Genomic DNA, 21,736 nt, shown 5'->3' with positions numbered 1-21,736 from the left:
ACTGAAGAAACTAGTGATAAAAGAACCTTACTTGGGGCTGGGGTTGTGGCTCAGTGGCAGAGTGCTTGCCTGGCATGTTTGAGGCACTGGGTTCGATTCTCAGCACTGTATATAAATAAATGAACAAAATAAAGGTCTATCAACATCTTAAAAAAACATTTAAAAGGGCTGGGGATGTGGCTCAAGCGGTAGCGCGCTCGCCTGGCATGCGTGCGGCCCGGGTTCGATCCTCAGCACCACATACCAACAAAGATGTTGTGTCTGCCGAGAACTAAAAATAAATATTAAAAAAATTCTCTCTTTCCTCTCTCTCCTCTCTCACTCTCTCTTTAAAAAAAAAAAAAAAAAAAAAAAACATTTAAAAAAAGAACCTTACCTCACATCATCAAGATTATCTATATAGGACAAACACAAAGCCAAAATCATAATGAATGGAGGAAAAACTGAAAGCATTTCCTCTAAAGTCAGGAACCAGACAAGGATGAACATTCTCACCACTCCTATTCAATATAGTTCTTGAAACTCTAGCTAGAGCAATCAGACAAGAAGGAAATCAAATGGACACAAATAGGTAAAGAAGTTAAATTATCTGTTTGCTAATGGCATACTATCTCAAAAGATCCAAAAAACTTCCACCAGAAGTCTTCTAGAGCTGATAAATTCAGCAAAGTAGCAAGATACAATATCAACATTCATAAACCAATATTTTCTATACTCTAATAATAAATTCACTGACAAAGAAATCAGGAAAACAATTCTATTCACAATACCCTCAATAAAAATACTTGAGATTAAAGCTAAGGAGGTGAAACACCTCTACAGTAAAAATTATAAAACACTGAAAAACAAAATTGAAGAAGACCCTAAAGGATGGAAAGACCTCCCATGCCCTTGAATAGGCAGAATAATATCAAAATAGTCATATTACCAAAAGTGATCTACAGATTCAATGTGATCACCATCAAGTTACCAGAGAGTCTTCAAAGAACTAGACCAGAGTCCTAAAAAGTCCTAAAAGATGCAGAATAGGAAAAGCAACACCAAGCAATAAGAGGAATGATGAAGGCATCACATTACCCAATTTCAAATTATACTACAGAGCTACAGTAACAAAAATAGCATGGTTCTTGCATAAAAACAGACACAAAGAACTGGGGTTGTGGCTCACTAGTACAGTGCTGGCCTAGCATGTGTGAGGTACTGGGTTAAATTCTCAGCACCACATATAAATAAATAAAATAAAGGTCCATCAACAACTAAAAATTATATATAAAAAAAGACACAAAGGCCACTAGAATAGAAGACACCTAGACAAATCCACATAGATACATTTATTCAATCCTTGACAATAGTGCCAAAAACATGTTGGAGAAGATACCTTTCTACCAAATGGTGCTGGGCAAACTAAATATCCATATGGTGGCACATGCCTATAACTTTAGCCACTTGGGAAGCTGAGGCAGAAGGATCTCAAGTTGAAGGCCTGCCTCCACAATTTAGGAAGACCCTCAGCTACTTAGAGTCTAATTTTTTTTTTAAATAATGAAACTAGATCCTTGTCTCTCACCCTGCACAAAAACCAACTCAAAGTAGATCAAGGGCCTAAGATTTAGACCAGAAAAACTCCAACCAATAAAAGAAAACATATGGTCAATAATCCAACATATTGGTACAGGTACAAACTTCTAAAATAAGAATCCTAAAGTTCAAGAAATAAAACCAAGAATCAATAAGTGAGATAAAAAGCTTCTGCACAGAAAAGGAGACAATTAAGGATATGAAAAGAGTTCATCTAGTTCAAGCTATTCTTCCAACAGGGGATTAATATCCAGAATACATAAAAAACTCAAAAAAACACCAAAAAATTATAACTCCATCAACAAATGGGCAAATGAACTAAACAGACATTTCTCAAAAGAAATACAACTGGCCATCAAATATGTTAAAAATTTTAACATCCTTAGAAATCTGGGAAATGCAACTCAAAACTACATTGAGATTTCATCTCTGGCCTAGAATGGCAATCAACCAAAAATACAAAGAATAGGGGCTGGGGTTATAGCTAAATGGTAGAGCACTTGCTTAGCATGTGTGAGGTACTGGGTTCAATCCACAGCACCACATAAAAATAAACAAAATAAAGGTATTGTGTCCACCTACAAATATATATATATATATATATACACATACACACACACACACACACACACACACACACACAAAGCAAAATAAATGCTGGCAAGGACATGGGGGTAAAGGTACACTTAGACATTGTTGGTGGAACTACAGATTAGAATAATCACGGAATAAACTCTATTATGTTTGTAGAAGACAATCCTTAAATTTTTATAGAACTACAAAAGATCATAAACAGCTAAAACAATCTTGAACAAAAAGAACAAATCTGGCAATACCTTCCTGCTTTCAATACATATTATAAAGTGATTATACTTAAAATAAGATGCTAGTGGCATAAAACTGATAACTGACCAATGAAACTAAGGACAAAGCCTAAAAATGAATCCACACATTTACATTAAACTGATTTCTACAGAGGTTCAAAGAATACACAAAGGGAAAAGGATATTCTCTTCAATAAATTGTTATTAAGAAAATTGTCTATCTAGATGCATTAGAATAAAAAGAGATACTTATCTCATACCACCTACAAAAATCAACTCCAAGTGGATTAAAGATTTAAATATAAAACTTGAAACTATAAATCTACTAGAAGGAAATATGGGAAGAGCTCCATGACATTGGTCTGGGCAACATTTTTTAATGACCCAAAGCACAGACAAAGGCAGAAACAGACAGGTATGGCATCACACTAAAAAGGTATCTGCAAAGCAAAGGAAGCAATCAACAAAATGAAGAGACAACCCACAGAAAAGGAGAAAATATCTTGAACCATAAATCTGATTAGAGGTTAATATCTAAAGTACACAAGGAAATAAAATAATATCAAGAAAACAAATAAATGAGCAAGTGACCTTAACAGAAATTTCTCAAATGAAGGCATACAAATCGTAAACAGGTACATAAAAGATGCTCACCATCATTAATCATAAGAAAACTATAAATTTAAAGAGTGATGCCACAATTAAGTACCACTTCACATGGTTAGAATGACTTTTATTGAAAAGATGAATGAGGGGCCAGACTTGTGGCTCAGTGGTAGAGCTCTTGCCTAGCGTGAGGCACTGGATTCAATCCTCAGTACTGCATAAAAATCAACAAAAAAGTTATCATATCCACCAACAACTAAAAGAATTTTAAAAAAAGAGAGATGAATGATTGGGAGTCTGAGGCAGGAGAATATCAAGTGTGAGACAGGAGAATCTCAAGTTCAAAGCCAGCCTCAGCGACTTAGAGAGCCCTGCCTCAAAAAAAAAAAAGGGGGGGGGGGCTAGAGATGTGGCTTAGTGGCTAAGTGTCCCTGAGTTCAATCCCCAGTACAAAAAACAAACAAAACCAAAAAAAACTACCACTAGGGGCTGGGGTTGTTGCTCAGTGGTAGAGTGCTCGCCTAGCACGTACAAGGCCCTGGGTTCAATCCTCAGCACCACATAAAAATAAATAAAGTTATTGTGTCCAACTACAACTAAAAAATAAATATTAAAAAAAAAAACTACCACCATATAATCCAGAAATCCCATTTGTCTACATCTATCTATATTTAAATATATATATAAATATATGTATATACATACACATATATATCTATATATATAGATATATACACAAAATAGGTGTGAAAGGATTATCTGAATTTCCATATTTATTGAAGCACTATTCACAGTAATCAAGATATTAATTCAATCTTAATGCCACAATTAGATAAATGAATAAAGAAAATGCTATATAAACAATGGAATACTACTCAGTCTTAAAAAAAGAAATCCTGTCATTTGTGATAACATGGGTGAACCTGGAAGACATTATGCTATGATGTATAAACCAGATACAGAAAGACCAATACTGCATGATTTATATATGGAATCTAAAAAAGTCGGACTCAATAAGTAGAAAGTAAAACAATGGTTACCAGAGGCTGAGAGAGGTGGGGGTTTGTGGGAAAAGGGTAGCTGATAAAAGGGTACAAAGTTATAGGTAGATAGGAAAGTATAGCAGAGTATTAGTCATTAATAATATATTGTATATTTCAATATAACTGAGTAAATCTTAAATATCTCACCATAAAAATTATATAACTATTGAAATGTTAATTTAATCATTGATACATGTTTGCATGTATCAAACACCATAATGCAGAATTATATACATAAATGTATACAATTATGATTTGTCCATTAAGAATATCAATTTTTCAAGTCTCCTCTTCTATGTTGGAAGCCTATAAATGATATTCAAATTTTAAAAATAAAAACCAAAACCAATTTCAATATACTATTTATAAAAATATGATCACTTAAAAGAAGCAGGATTCAGAGATGGCAAAAATTGGGATATAAGACTGCTGTTTCTATTATAAGCCTTATAGAACTAGTTAAACTATTTACATGCATTACCTTAATTTAAAAATTAAATTTAAACATTTTATTGTTAGCAAAGAATAGAATAGCATAATCAACCATAATACTTATTTTACAGATAAGCAGGCTTTGAATAATTACAAGATTTGTTCAATATTTGCATCCAAACAATAATAGTACTCGAACTAAAACTATAATATTCTGACGTTTGCATCAATTATTACAAAGAAACACACACCAAAGCAGAAAAAAAAAATGTGAACAAGGGCTCAGAGTGGTTATGGACAGGTTACATTTTCCAACTTAGTACAATAGGATTTTATTTTTAAAAGACCTGTGGGAAAATGTTACATTTCTTCTTGTATATATAATAGAAAGCAATTTTCAGGGTATTTAATGTTATCCTTTGAAATATCCATTGCACTTGAAATCCCAAATGACTATTTTCCACAGCAAACTACTTCAATCCCATACACCTCTAGAACAGTAGTTCTCAAGTGAAGGACTAGTTAAACCATGCTGCCTCTTTTCCACAGGTTATGATTTCAGCAGATCTGGCATAGATCCCAAGAATTTGCATTCCTAACAAGTTTCTAGGGGATGTTGATGCTGCTGGTCTAGGGAATGCGCTTTGAGAACTACTGCTCTAGAACTGATATGTCCCACAATTCACTAATCATTGCTCCTAAAAATAAAATTTCGAAGACAAAATTTCAATAAATAGTGCATACCATAATCTTATCTTTGACATTCAAAATGCAAATTTCAAAGTTTGAGAAATGTTGCTTTAGACATTTTCTGTGATCTAAACCTAGGGTTATGGCATAATTACAAAAGATATTGCAAATTCATCAATTAGCAACTAAGTGTCTAATTAATTATTAATTGCTGTTAGCTGCTGACAAATAAAGCAATTCACTAAATTATTAGAGAAAATTAACATATCTGACCTATCATACTAATGGGGTTCTTTAATTGTATTACTACGATTTATACATGTTAGCTAGAAAACGTGACATATGCTTTAATTTCTCTAGAACTGTTTATTTCCTTTTTCAAGGATCAAATGAGAAACTCTTTGTAGTACAACATGAATACTTATGGTTTTAATTCTAACATTCCATGTCTCAACTGAGGTATGTACCTACAATCATTTTTTAAACCACATATTATCTGTGACGTACAAGTTATAGTTGTAACATATCCTAATGAAAAGGCAATTTAAAAATTTAGTCCTAAAAATTTTTTTCAATTATTTTAGTACCCAAAAACATGGGCCAATTGAGGAAAACAACCCTGTAGAACCTCTTACTGTTCATTACTGAAATGGCAACAGTAAACATTTTTTAAAACATTGTGAAAAAAAATTTTAAGCATTGATGGTGCTGAGAATTGAACCCAGTGCCTCACATATGCTAGCCAAGCACTCTACCACCTAGCCACAACCCCGGCACCTTAAAACATTTTTTAACGACACCCTTAAAGTCTGGCATGGTGGCACATGCCTGTGATCCCAGTGTGTGGGATGCTAGGGCAGTTCCAAGGCCAGCCTCAGCAACTTCGCTAGACCCTGTATTAAAAAAGGATTAGGGATGGGGCTGGGGCTGTAGCCCAGTGGCAGAGCACTTGCCTAGCATGTATGAGACACTAGGTTTCATCCTCAGCACCACATTAAAAAATAAATTAAGGGCACGTTGTCCATCTACAACTATTTAAAAAAAAGGACTAGGGATGTAACTCAGTGGTAGAATACCCTGGGTTCAATCCCTGATATAAAACAAACAAATAATCAGCCCCTTGAACTAGAGCCTGCCACTTTTCATGGTGGACTTTCAAACAGTAAAGCAGGATTTGAAGAAAGGGAATACCAAAACACAGCTTCACATCCCTGTTCAACAAACACCTTTCTCAAGTTTCAGGGAGAAAATAATGACAAAAATAAGAATGGATTTCCCAACACTGTGATCCCAGTTCAGAAATGCAAAACAGAACAAATATTACCCAGACCAGTTGCTTTCATTCCCTACTCTTCCCCATTTTGCCTGAAGCATCAAATATAGATTTGAAAAAAAAAAAACAGAAAATAATACGTTATATATTTATATTTAGTTATATATATCACTGACACTGAAACACTGAGGGTTGGTTTTTGTTTGATGTAAGATCAGTCTACAGACAGGGGTTTTAGGGCAAGGAGGAATACAGATCAGAACCTTTTCTTTGAAGCACTTAGACTCATTCCTAGATAAACTTAAATTTTCTAACTATAACCCCAATTAGAGACTGAATATAAATTTTAAAATGGATTACAATGAAGACCCTGCTTTCTGCATAATTTAGGATTATTTACTTTGCATTCTTAGGAAATATCACTAAGCCTAGTACTAATTCTTAAAAAAAAAAAAAACAAGAGAAAACTATTTTAACTTTCAAACATGCCACATGATTGATGTCTTAGAAATCACCTATTAGGGAAGTTACACTGTCATATAGAAAATTACTTAAGACACAGGACCTAAGAATGGTTTTTGCTTATAAATTTGGAGAATATATTAGCCACCTACTTCACACTGGCAGTAGAAAATAACCAGTATGTTATCCTGTATAAAAGTAGAAATGAGGGGCTGGGGATGTGGCTCAAGCGGTAGCGCGCTCGCCTGGGATGCGTGCGGCCCGGGTTCGATCCTCAGCACCACATACCAACAAAGATATTGTGTCCGCTGAGAACTAAAGAATAAATATTAAAAATTCTCTCTCTCTCTCTCTCTCTCTCCCCCCTCTCTTATAAAAAAAAAAAAGTAGAAATGAACAATGAGAAAGAAGGAATGTATACCTTCTCACAGACATTACTCCAACAGTGATAGAGTTTAAAAAACAAGTATTTATAGATGGACACTTGACAGTAAATAATACAATGCTTCACTGGTCACCTATTCTAAACAGCCTAATATTTACCCTAAAATAATTACTATGAATAAAATATATTCCATTCAATCCTTCTTACAATTAGAAACAGTGCTACACAAGACATTATGGGATATAGACAGTGAATTAATAGTCAAGACTATTAGTTTCAAAATGTGCCACTTGGGTACGTTTTAAACTTTAGAAATTTATGGCTTGTGTTACATTATAGAAACTGGAAATTACTAAACTTGGATGTATTTAATTGGAAGGGTTTAATTATAAAGGAGTACAATAGCTACCACCAAAACACTATCAACAATGCCTAAGGAATAATATCACAAATATCAAAGTTGGCTTCAGTCTGGAGATTTGTAACCTGGTGACTACAATTTTCCTGAAAGTCACGACAAAGTTGTATATGTGTGTAAGCACACAGAGAAGCACCAAATAAAGCTTAAAAACCATTGCCTCAAAGAATAAAACTGCAGCAGCCAAGAACAAAATCATGTCCAAAGCTATGGTGTATAAATCAAAACAATTTTAGCAAAATTTATGAAAATAAAATTCTAGACATGAAAGACCAAGAAAGACAGTCTACTATCTATACATAATGGCATATAAAGTCCTTCAAAACGTTTTTCAAATATTGACATCAGCTGAGCATGGTGGTGCACATCTGTAATCCCAGTGGCTCAGGAGGAGGATCATGAGTTCAAAGTCAGCTTCAGCAATGGCAAATGCTAAGCAACTCAGTGAAACCCTGTCTCTAAATACAATACAAAATAGGGCTAGGGATGTGGCTTAGTAGTTGAGTGCCCCCAAGTTCAATTCCCCAGTACCAAAAATTAATATATATACATATATATATAAAATACATATATATTAAATATATACATCAATGTTGAAAAGCATACATTTTGCATTCCTATTTATCTATTTTTTTCTTGCCCACCTACAAAATTCTAAGAATTAAAAGAACAATATAAATATTATTCTAGAATATTCATGTAGGGAATTACCAATCTAAAAATTAATAATTTGGTGGTATTCTAATTTTTCTCCACATAATCTTTTACTGGAAAATACTATAGCTACTGCTTTTCATATACCTGATTTTTAAATATCATGTTTTGCCACAAATCCTCAACAAGCACCATTATTTGACAAATTCCATCAGAATATTTCAAAGGATCATTAATGATATTTGGGATGCTGTTCCTATAAATATTTGGCCCTGTGAACTTCACCATACAGTGTGATGGACACATCTTTGGAACAAGAGAAAGACTAGATACTTAGAGTCAATAGGAAATAAATGTAAGATGACTGTTCCCTAGAACCAATATAAAATCTTACTTGAGATCAGAAAAAAAGTACTAAATACAGAAGTACATTCAACATAATGGAGCCTAGTCCATTTCAGGAAGAGGACTCAAGAATGTATAAGACATAGTTCTTCCCCAACTAGACTATTAAAAGCTCCTCCAGAGCAAGAATCATGTCTTGAATCCTGCTGATACAGAAGTAGATTCTCAACATGTATTTGTATTACAAGACTGAATATACAAATAAATGAGCTTGAGATATTTATGAAGTAAAAAAAAAAATCTGATCAATTACCTATAAAGGGTTGGAGGTATGCGTTAAAGACTGGAGGACTGACTAAATAGGGTACCAGTAATGAAGATAAGGACCTCAGGTAATATGAAAAGGGAAATATGACTTTAGTTTGGAGCACATCATGTTTGAAGTGCTTTCAGAATTAACAAACAGGAAACTGGAAATCATTCAGCAACTCTAATCAGAGTTAGGAGATATACATATAAGACTCAATAGAAGGAGAGGCTCTAGGAGTTATGAAAATAGCAAGAAAAAAACTACAAAACAAAGAGGATCAAAAAAAAAAAGAACCTTAAAACACAAACATTTAAGGAAAAAATATTTTAAATAACTTGCAATCACATAAACTAGGAAAAATATCTATAAATAGCCATCAGTGTGCTATAAAGTAGCAATGTAAAAACTCAAATAGGTTATAAATGTATCTGTAGCCAACACACAATCTGAATATCAGGGAAGAGTCAACTGAATTCAAATATTCTGTCACAAATATTGTCTTCATTTGTCCTCACAAATCAAGGAAATATACCAGAATTCAGTTCAGTGCTTCAATTACAATTTCCAGACCTCCTTTCACCTCTAAGACATATAGATGGCATAAAACTCCCGAGTTCAATTTCCTCATCTGCAAAATGGGGCAATATCAACTATTTCATAGTGTTACTAGAAAAATTAAATGAGTATGTTAAGTATTCTGAATAGTGCCTGATATGTACTAAGTATTCAGCAAGCGTTAACTGTTATCTTCATTCAAACATGGTACAACTTTTAGAGCAAAAACTGATCACCACACAGCTATCATAATCACCTATTCCAAATCTTTCCAAAAAATTCCATATAATCTGTCCACACACCTTATCTTTCAAACTATGCAGATTCAGTCACCTCTGCAAATTAACATTATGAAATCAATGGGATTTAGTGTTTACATCATAATAAAAGGCAAAAAATACCTACATTACTGTATCATTCCTGATTTTAGTCTCAATCTTTTTATATTATCCTTTGTATCTGTATGATTTACCTTTAAAGCACACATAGTAGAGCTCTAAAGGGTCTCAAGTCAAAACTCCTGATAGTACTTTCAGATAGTGATTACTTTAAATCTTACAGTACTCTACCATCAGGTTCATTGGGAACCTTTCAGCTCTCTTTCCTCCAAACTATTTTATTGTGTAAAATTCGTAATTCTCAAGGTTATCTCAAAACATTATATCACTTCACCTTCTCCAACACCATAAACTTTCACCTCTGAACCTATCCATGGTATGAATTTCCCAATCGACTGTTTTGCTTCCTTATCCCTGGAATGTAAACACCTGCTAAATTAACTGCATTCTACTTTTTGACTGACTCTTAAGAACCCAAACCTATCATGTAGTGATATCAAACTTTGAGAAAAATATCAATAGAATTTTTCCCCCAAAAAAAATCTTAAGCCTGTTTCCTCATTTGTAGTTAATGGTGTGCACTGTTACCTAAATTTTCTTCGTCTCCAACTGCCTTAAAGTTTTAATTCAATCTAGCATCAAACATACATAGATCTTTTGGTAGATTCCAAAAAAATCAGGAATCACAGGCTGCTAAGTTTCAGTTGGAAACCCCGGTTAAGTGTGAGATTCCTTATCAAATAAAGAACTTCTGGAAATAAACCTTCCTCAAAGGGGATGAAAGTTAACTAAATAATGAGCAAACAATTATAAACAAAACAACATATTACGGTATAGTAGAAAATGAATAGAACAGGGTCTTGGAACTGCTACTAGGCAAACTAATCTCTGACCTCTTGCCTCATCTGACAAGCCATGGGAAATGAACTGGATCATCTTGATGATCACTACCAAATTAGGATTCGAAAGTATACTTTGATTTAAAACCCCACAACATAAAATTCTACAACAGTGTAGTCAGAGACATTATATACACAATGGACACCACTGACATATGCCTCTATTGAATGAAATAATGAAATCTAGGTTGTTCATTATTGCAGGGAAGAAGAAGAGATTTAGGGACCCAATGTTTGGATGTCTGATGTATGAGTAAAGACTTTCATTCCTGATTCTCTAAGGTTAGTACTTCATGCCATAAAACAACTATAAAACTGAGTGACCAATATAGCCTTATGCCAACAACTTTTTCCTTGAACAAGAAAAACTTTAAGAGGGCCCAGAAAACACTAAGTCTCTTCCTGTATTTGAATAAGACCTTTTCTATAACATACATTAATAATATACAAGTATTATGGTGCTGTGAATTCTCAACTATGTACATGTGGATTACTCACTTTTTAGATTATTCTCAGCAAAATTTTAATCGAAGCTGGCTTCCTCCTGCTACCCAGAGTACTTCTCAGCAACCACCTTTTCTACCATTAGCAAGAATTTATTTTATTATTAGCCAAAGAAAAGTAATCAGAAAAATAAATCTACAAAAAACATTATTAATGCATTCCAAGTAAAATGCTTGGAACTTTGAACATTTGGCATAGTAATATAACAAGGTCTGTATATTAAATGTTCTGTTTTCATGGATAAACTTTCTATCAGAGAATTATTGGAACTTAGGGATGATCTAATGTATTTTAAAAGGTTGAGACCACTTTCTCTAATCAGAAAGAATTTCACAATGTACCTATCTCAAGTTCTAATATGAATTTTAAAACCATATATTTAAGCCATTAAACAATAAGATCATTCACTATTCACTTGCAAGACTAATTTTATAATGACATACACTGTTCATTTCTATACTACAGTAAATGTTGAGTTACCACTGTAGAGGGTAGCCTTAAAAATTAACATAAATCCTACTAACATAAGTTCTTTTTGATTTATTATTCTCAATCCTTTAAAATTTTGACATTGAGCAAGATATTTTATCACATTACATGTTAGAGGAAAATAAAGTGAATATATTCCTTTTACTCTATTCATCAGAATAAAAGTAATCTCTCCAAACATGCTAAGTAACTTAATCATATTTTTAAGGCAATTATCAAGCTTTTTATTCCACAGAGCACATCCCAGAATGTTTTTGTTTCCTTAGATTATGAAGCTAAAGATGCTGATTGTCATGCAAAAAAAGTGACTTATTACTGTTTCAGTTTTTACTCAAAGCAACACCAAACTATATTTATGGTTTTTGTCAGTTTCCAAATTTCATTCATTTTTTTTCCCACAATACCAAATGCATTTGAGATTTTAGGAAAAAAACCTGTGAATTCTCACTATATAATGACGAGTAGGGAAATCTCAATTGCAATTAGGATTTGAACCCAAATGCAATGTTCACACCACAAAATTTCCTATATATTCTATAAATGTAGGAAGTTTATTAGTTTATATTATTCTATAAATGTTTTATGTATTTAATTTGACTTAATCACATCAACAGGTTGGATTTATGGGTGTTTTATGTTTTTAAAGTGATGAAAGTTTAATGTTTATTTTTTAATCCAACAACTTTATCCAAAAATGCAGAAAATTTTTCTGGCTGGCCAGGAGGATAACATTTCAGTGTTGATAAGTCCATTGACTGTAACAGCCCCGGAAGCGTGCTAAAACAAAAGAAGAAAAATATTAGGTAATGGGAGAAAATTCCATAATTCATCTGCTGCCCACTTGATGACTAACTTCCAAGAATACAACAATCCTTAAACTGTAAATGTGAGTCTTAATGTACTTTAATATTATAGGTATACATACTAAGATTATTATCATAATAGAAAGAGTAGTATAAAATGTCAATATGAATTCAACAAATATTTTCTCTCAAGTCACCCAAAATAGTTCAGAACTGTTACATTATGAATAATGTGTTCACATAGGTTCATAATACTTCTTAGAACTGAGGTGTTATAAAATGAAACAATATATAAAAACAGAATAAATGATACCAAAAGTAATAACTGTCAGACAAAAAGGTAAGCTAGACCAGCATGAAGATTGTGATACAACATTTTTACAGGTAACTTACTATTGATAATATATAATTAAGCAATATACAATCACCATGCATGCTGGCAATAAGGATATGAACAATATAAAACTATTACCTCTGAAATGTATTTATATCATGTATTTATATCCTAAATTAGAACAAATATACCACCACCCAGCCTAGGTTTGGAGGAAGAAATTATTTACCTAAAATGAAAACACAACCAATTATTGATTCTTAATGCTTTCATGTGTGGGATTTTCCTGAAATTAACATAAAAAGACTTCTATAATTTTATAATAGGAGACTTGTATAGTTTCCTTTTCAGCATGAGTAAAACATCAGGATGTATTCATAAAATCAGTGCTTTCCCTTTTATAATAAACTAACAAAAAAATCAAAGCTGATTTAACATTTTGAATAAAATACTCATCAAAAGCATCTGGGAACACTGTCTTGAATAAAGCAGTTAGGAAGATGAAAATTTCTCTTTCGGGTTGGGGATATAGCTCAGTTGGTAGAGTGCTTGCCTCACATGCAAAAGGCCCTGTGTTCCACAGCACCACAAAAACAAAGCAAAAATAATGTTAATTAATTTATGTATGATGTGTCAAAATGCATTCTACTATCATGTATAACTAATTAGAATTTTAAAAAGGGAATGCAAGGGCTGGGAAAAAAATGATGCTAATCCCTAATATCAACTACCCAAGGGAAAGTTGTGCCCATTATCTGAAGCATACATAATTTTAATTACCTTCTGACTGGCTTCTATATTACAAAGCCACTCTGACATCCTCCCTCCTCTCCATCATTAAAGGTATGATGACACCAACAATTTTACTCCTGAAACAATCAATGAATCTGTTTCCTCCCAATGAGAGCATTAATCTTTGTTTTGTTCACTGGTTGTATATATCAGCTGCCTAGAAAAATGCCTGGCATAGAATAGGTACTCAAAGAACATTTTATGAAGTATTCACTGAGTGTGTAAGATACAGAAGCAGGAAAATTGAAAGGTTTTTATGTTCTAGCTAATTTCTTCTAGTATTCTTTATTTTAAATCCAACATCAATTTAACTATAATATAGTATAAAATACTTTAATACTTCCAATAAGAATAGGTTTTAAGTCAAACAATTGGGAATTACTGACCTGGCCCTCTGACAAGCTTCTAGTGTCAAGGAAGAACTAACACAAAACAAATCAGCAACTTTCTTCATCCTTCTATTTGATGTTGATCAGTTCTTGTTGAACTCTAATATACTTCTAGAAAATAATACTTCTCACCATAAAGTAATTCCTCTGATTAAAAAGCTCCAATGGTTTCCCATTAAACTCAGAATAAAATCAGAGCTCTTACATAAACTTTCCCCTCCCAGCATCATACTACTCTCTCCCTTGCACACTATATTCATGCCACATTAACCTTCCTATTTCTCAAGCACATCAGCTTCCAAGTTCACTTCTCACTTAGGGCTTTTGCAATTGCTGTTCCTTGGTATCTATAGTTTCCCATGACTGGCTCATCCCTGTACTTAGGTCTCACCTCAAATGTCTTATACTTTGTCAAGCCTTATCTGAGGATTCTATCTAATTAGTCTTCAGCCCAACTCTATAGCATCATCCTGTCTTACTTCCCCTGTAGTGTATTTCATCATGTGAAATTCTACCACTAGAATTTAAGTACCATGAGAACATGGACTTTTATCTGTTTACCACTGTATCCCTACCATTTAAAACAGTGCCCACTGCATATTAGGTATAACTGAATAAATGAGTAAATACTTTTAATGTAGGGATTCCAGTGGACTCAGTAAAGTCAAAATCTTAACTGAAAAAAGCAAATGTCTTCCTGGAATACTGAAAATGTAAATAATGAACTAAAAATCAGATTCACGAAAACTTACATACCAACGAGCATATACTCAAACACTCTCAAATATTTACATGCAAAGAAATGGCCACAGATACAGAATAAAATACAACACAGATCAAAGTTAAAGGGAGATACAAATGAGCAGGTTTTATAGGTAAGAAAATTAAAGTATGTTTGGTAAGTGTGAGAAGGTAAGAGGCGAAACAGACAGATGGGTTAGATAAGAACAGCTAAGGAAAATATTAGAGATCAAATAATCAGTCTCTAGTATACCTGCAGGTACAATAGAAAAGATGCCCCTCTTTGTGTAGCTTCCTTGCCAATTCCAGCTGATGATTGTTCATTAACTTTTCATTTATAACTACCACAAGTGGCTTGCCTTTTTCCAGAGTCTCCAAACAGCTTCCTGCACCTACAAAAATAAAATTTGTTAATACGATTTTGAAAAAGTTAAGGTGGTTAGAACTCTTAAGCTGAATAACTTAAATTGACAGATCATTAAACCAGATCTTTCAATTATATATTGAAAATGACATATACTTAACAGTTACTGTTAATAAACCTGAATTTTAAAAATACATTTTATTACTGCTGATGATAGTACGGCCTATGACTTAGTGCTGTTACCTGCTCTCTAGTATTACATCTTGGAATGGCCTTGAATCCAAGTTAAGATTCAAGTTCAACACATTGTATGTGAAACTATACAAAAGACTCTCTATATCTTCAAGTTCTACATCCTTAGACTAGACCAATAGAACATGTAGACTTAACCACTGCTCCATTAAATATAGCATAACAACTACTCATAAGTAATTTAGACAGGACTTAAGGTATATAGGAGGATATGCATAGGTTATATGTAAGTAATAGGTCATTTTATGTAAGGGACATGAGAGCATCTCAGATTTTAGTATCCTCAGTGGTTCTGGAACCAATCCCTGGTGGACACCAAGGGATAACTGTACTTCACTTCTATTCAACCATAAGTAGTAAAAGCAAGACTAAAATAGTGACAGGCACAATAAAGAAAACCTCTTAAAACTCTTTGAGTTTACCTGTGAAGTGCCATCCTGAAGACAGTCAAGGCTAGACCTCTATGAATGTGTGTGTATGGAAGAATTCAACTTCAACTAATTTTTAATTGTTTTTTTTTAGTTATACATGACAATATACTATAATTATAAAAGCATGGCATATAATTTGCTCCAATTCAGTCCCCAGTATTTCTCATTCCCCTTCCTTCTTCCCACTTCCCATTTCCTTCCCTCTACTGTTCTTTCTACTGTTTTTTTAATTAATATTTTGTGGTGGTACATAATTGTGAGAGTCACTGTGGTATATTCATATATACACAAAGGAAAGTTAGATTCATCCCACAGATTTTCCTTATCCCAACCCTCCTCCCTCCCTTTCATTCCCCTTTGTCTATTCCTCTGATCATACTTCTATTCTTTTTGTAAACACCTCCCCCCTTATCACTCGGCATGATAGTCCCCAGTTCCATTTTTAAGCCAATGCCATAAATGTTTTTATTTATAACTAATACTCCATTGTATATACATATTTTCCTTATTCATTCAACTACTGAAGGGCATCTAGGTTGGTTCCATAGATTAGCTACTGTGACTTGTGCTGCTATAAACATTAACGTGGCCACATAACTGCAGAATGCTCATATTAACTCCCTTGGATATATACCAAGGAATGGGATACTTGAGTCATATGGTGGTTCTATACCTAGTTTTTTGAGGAACCTCTACATTGCTTTCCAGAGTGGTTGTACTAATTACAGTCCCACCAATAAGGTATGTGTGCCCCTTTCCCCCATGTCCTCGCCAACACTGTTACTTGTATTTTTTTTATATTTTTGGTTGTAGATAGATACCTTTTTTTATGTGATGCTGAGGATCCAACCCAGTGCCCCACACATGCCTGGCAAGTGCTCTACTACTAAGCACCCCAGACCTGTCACTTGTATTCTTGATAATTGCCATTCTGATTGGAATGAGATGGAATCTCAGTGTACTTTTAATTTGCATTTCTCTTTTGTTGACCATTTGTAGTTCTTCTTAAGGGTCTGTTTAGTTCCTTTACTCATTTATTGATGGGGTTGGTTTTTCTGGTATTAAGGTTTTTGAGGTCTTTGTATATCCTGGATATTAATGCCCTATTTGAGGAGATGGTGACAAAGAGAACAACTCAAAAAGAACTTTGAAATCTAAAATCATCTAGGAGATGTGAGTAGATATACATAGGATATGTATATATCCTATGCCAGGGTACAAATTAAGAACAGACACCAATCCAGGTGCAGTGGCACACACTTGTAATGTCAGAGACTCAAGAGGCTGAGATAGGAGGATCACAAGGTGGAGGCCAGCCTGAGCAATTTAGCAAACCCTAAGAAACTTAGGGACACAGTGTCTCAAAATAAAAAGAGCTATAGCCATGCCAAAAGTTCTATTGGCTATTATGCTATACATTTTTAATTACCAATATCACTAACATCTATTTCTAATAACTTTTCTCTCCTTAAACTAGACTTTTTAAAAACCAACCTTTCTCACAGCAGTCAAAACTGTAGTGCTACCCAAAAGCAATTCTCCTAAATGTACTGAAAGTCTCATCAACAAGATCATCAAGATGGTTCTTCTAAAGAAATGACTTACACAAAGAATAAGTAGTTGTTAAAGAATATTTTTTGTCACATTGTGTGCATGTACAGATATGTAACAATAAATCCCACCCATCATGTACAACTAGAATGTACTAATAAAAATAAGGGGAAAAGAATATTTTAACTGTTATGTATTTCACACTCACACTTAATAAAAATGTGCAAAAAAAAACACCTTTCAAAGCCAATTTCTCCAACACCAATCCAGCCAATGAGCAGGCTGAACAGTCCTTCAGATCTAAGCCCTAGTACTAATTTTAGGTTGATAATTCATAGCACGTCATTGAATAAATTATTTTGCTTCTTTGTGCTTAGGGTTTTTTATTGTAACGTTGTGCTACAGTAATTAATTTCCCATCCTTCTTGGACCCAGAAACACTAAATTCTGTGAGCCAAAGTTCTCAATTATTATATTCAAGTATTCAAGTAATTATCATATCCAGCCGGGCTACAGTGAATATATTCTGCGTAACAATTCATTAAGTGGTTTTACTTTTGCCAGGAAAATGTTTGCATAAGTTACTTAATTACTGTTTATCAAAGACTGAATGCTGAGACTCTAAGACAGTTTACCTGCGTGACTAATAACAAGATCTGCTTTCTGCAGGTCTTCTTTCAAGGACTCCTTGTACCTGTAAACATCCAGGGTAAATGACTCAGTACTGAACGTTTCTGGTACCACCGTTCCTCTACCAATTTGGAGGATAAGTCGGTTGTAACCAAGGCTCTTGATGATCTAAAACAGGAAATAAGAAAACGCGGGCGTTTTAAATTGGCTACTGTAAGAGCAGTGACAACAACAATCCCTGAGGTCGGCGTTCAGACCCGCGCACGCAATGCCAAACTGCCTGCCTGTGGCCAATTTTCCCCATCCTGAAACCAAAAGGGGAGCCCTAATCTAATTCCCAGTTCACCGACCTGATCCCGATAAAATACGAACAGGGAAAGACTTCGAAAAAGGCACTGCAAACTAGGGGGGAGGGGCAACCAAGGAACAGTCCAGTTCTGCCTCACTGCTTGGGCAGTCTAGAATGGCGAGCCCGAATAAGACGGGCAACCGACACGCCGCGCGGGCAGGGTCTCGATCCTGCAGGGCGCCTGCAGGAAAAGACTCGGGCTGAGCGGGGCGATGGCCGCACAACCGAAATTCCCGCACGGCGGGCTCAAAGGACCGCACCACTTGCCGTGGATCCCCGGACCCACAGGCGACCGGGAAACCAGAGGCAAGCAGACACCCTCCCGCGAACTCAGCTCGGCGGGGGCCCCAGTTCCAAGAAACAGAACCGCTGGAAAGAGGGGCGGAGGCGACTCGAAAGGGGAAAGCAGGGGAAAGCTGGGGAAAGGAGACGGGGGGGGGGAGGAGGAGGAGGAGGAGAAGAAGGAGAGGCCGGGGAAGGCTGCGGGAAAGGGGAAGGCTGCGGGAGAGGTGAAACCGCAAACGGAAGACGCCAAGGTGCTGGTGAGGCGAGGGAGGCCCCAGTCGGGCACTGGGGAGGAGCCAGCAAAGGGGCGGAGGCACCTGAGGTAAAGCTGCGAAGGTTTCTTTCCGAACGTTTCGGTCAGGCAAGGTTACGAAGGCTAGTAGTACAGCTAAAGGCGGCTAGCGACAAGCGAAGCTAGGCGAAGCGAAGGGAGGCGAGGCAAGCCGCCGCCCGCCTGCCTCCCCCACTCACTTGTAAGTTGTCGTGCGCCGACACACAAGCAATGAGGTCGTCAAAGCTGGTGGTCCCTACAGTAACAAACAGACACTTCATCTCGCGGATTCGAAGTCCCGAATCGCAAAGGCCGGATGTGACGTAGCAAAGCCACGCGGCTGTAGCATTCTAAGCAAATGGCGGAAGTTCGTAACAGCCTCCCTTAGGCGGTTAGACAGGAGCTATGTCACCAGTAGGGTGGAGCCAGCGACTTAACGGTCTACGTGCCAGCCTAGGTTCTAAATTCTTGACGTATAGGATCATGAGTCCTCCACCATGATTTGGGAAATTGCCGAATATAATTTTTTTTTGAAAAATGGAAGTTTAGAAAAATCCGAATACTGTCCTTAAGTGTTGAGTAGGCATCCTTGTTTGGGAATCACAAATCTTTTCATGGTGTTATTTGGCAATGAAACTTTGCTCAATATGGTTACCATGAATGTGCATTTTTGCTCTTGCCTACCCTTTCCATTTAGGGAAAAGGGGGAAAAGCACTTAAGGTTTTCCAGGCAAATATTACCATATCCTTAAAAATGTATTCCTAAAAAGACATAAACAAGAGGGCTAGGCACGTTAGCACACACCTGTGATCCCAGCTACTAGAGAGACTGAGGCAGAAGTTTGAGACCTATCTCTGCAATTTTATTTTACAAATTAAAAAGACTGGGGAAACGGCTCAGTAGTAAAGTCCCCTGGGCTCAATCCCCAGTACCACCTAAATGAAATAAAATAAAAAGACATAAACCCAGAGTGGTGGTGCACACTTGTAATCCCAACTACTGTGGAAACTGAAGCAGGAGGATGGCAAGTTCAAGACAACCTGGGAAAATTAATAATACCCTATCTCAAAATATAAAAAGGGGGCAGGGGTTGGGAGTGGCTGAGGAGATGTTGTACTTTAGTGGTAAAGCACTTGCTGCACAAGACCCTGAGTTCAATCCTTAGCATGCCTGCCCCCCTCCCTCAAAGAAGTCATAAATCCCTTTGGTTCCAATTTTAACGTATGTACTACTGGCAAGCACTAAAATACATAATACATCTATTACAAAATTGTCCTTTCACTCAGGAGGAAAATATTAGTTTAAATTGTTTAAATCATTTGTATGACTCTTTATTACAGGGTACCCATTCATAATCCCTTCTTCCCCCATAGAAGGCTTTTGATCTCCTGTTTAGTAAGGACTGTTTAACTTTTTTTCTCTAAGAAGACAAACTGGTTATAATGTGGCCAGGCACAATGACGCTCACCTGTAATCCCAGCGACCAGGGAGGCTGAGGCAGGAGGATCACAAGTTCAAAGCCAGCCTCAGCACCTTAGTGAGGCCCTAGCAACTCCTGTCTCAAAATAAAATTTTTAAAAAAGCAAGAAAAGGAGCTAAGATTGTGGCTCAGTGGTAGAGCAATTGCCTAGCAGGTGTGAAGTACTGGGTTCCATCCTCATCACCACATGAAAAAAATAAACAAAGTTATAAAAAATAAAATTGCTGTCCTTTAAAAAAGAAAAAAAAAAAGAAGAAAGAAAGGGCGAGGGATGTGACTCAGTGGTAAAAGGCCAAACCCATTTGTATGGACTAAACTTTCTTTTGTTAAGATAAAATTGGAAAAAAAAATAAAAATACATTTTAAAAAAGATAAAATTGGAAGTACCTTGGATTTGGATAGGGTGGTGTTTTTCTTTATCCCTTTGTATAGACTTTGGTTCTTATTTTAGTTGCTCTCCTGTGAATTTTTTATGTACTTCTAGTCATTTGCTTAGGTATGCCTTTGGTTTAAAGCTTTGGTTTATATTTAGTGATAGCAATTATTTGTTTTACTCTTTTTCCAGAGTGAAAATGGAACTACAAACTCAAATGAAACACTTTATTGAAACATTTCCAAGAGAAACCATTTTAAATCCAGAATAAAGAAATCTTTTTGATTTCCATCTTAGCTAAAAATCTGCTCCCTGATATTAAAGGACAATTAAAGATAATGCAGGTTTTATATGGACAAGCCAGACCCTTGATATCACTCAGGGTATATAACACAATTCTTAAAGGAATTAAATGTAACAGTCTTTTTCTAAAAAACTGGGGAAAAAAGACTCATTACAAATATGTATCTCTAAAAACCAAAGCCACCTATTTATCTTATATAAATAAAACCTACAGGTATTATACAAAATAAGAATGTTGGAAAGGATACTGTCCTGCCCTTGTAAAAGAAAAATCTAAATAATGACTTAATAGGCAAATAATATCTCCCAAAAATTTTTTATGAAAACTTACAGTATTTTTCTGCCTTTAAGATATAAATTCTCGTGAAATATGGTATATTAAGAACTATGTAATGTTTTGAACAACCAACAATAAAAAAAAAAAAAAACAGAAAAAAAAAAAGATATAAATTCTCTTCTACTTTGTTTTATTTTGTGATGCTGAGGAAGGAACCCAGAGCTTTCCTATGCTAGGCAAGTTAAGTGCTCTACCACTGAGCAGTATCCACAATCCTCACTTTCAGTCTTCCTTGAAAAATTACT

At 35.2% G+C, this 21,736-nt stretch overlaps 1 protein-coding gene across 1 annotated transcript in view; it reads right to left on the bottom strand.

Moving 5' to 3' along the window:
* Positions 1 to 19,329, bottom strand: part of ALG13 (ALG13 UDP-N-acetylglucosaminyltransferase subunit) — a 72,865-nt gene extending 53,536 nt beyond the window's left edge. The window contains 3 exon segments of the mRNA XM_081277285.1: positions 15,118 to 15,256; positions 18,098 to 18,260; positions 19,198 to 19,329. Of these exon segments, the coding sequence (XP_081133411.1) occupies positions 15,118 to 15,256; positions 18,098 to 18,260; positions 19,198 to 19,278 (383 nt within the window). The 5' untranslated portion in view covers positions 19,279 to 19,329.
* Between the last annotated feature and the right edge of the window lie 2,407 nt (positions 19,330 to 21,736).

The sequence above is a fragment of the Spermophilus citellus genome, assembly GCF_964194105.1.
Source record: "Spermophilus citellus genome assembly, chromosome: X".
Classification (NCBI taxonomy): Eukaryota; Metazoa; Chordata; class Mammalia; order Rodentia; family Sciuridae; genus Spermophilus; species Spermophilus citellus.
Note: the sequence above shows the minus strand (reverse complement) of the source record. Positions and strands in the feature narration are given on the sequence as shown.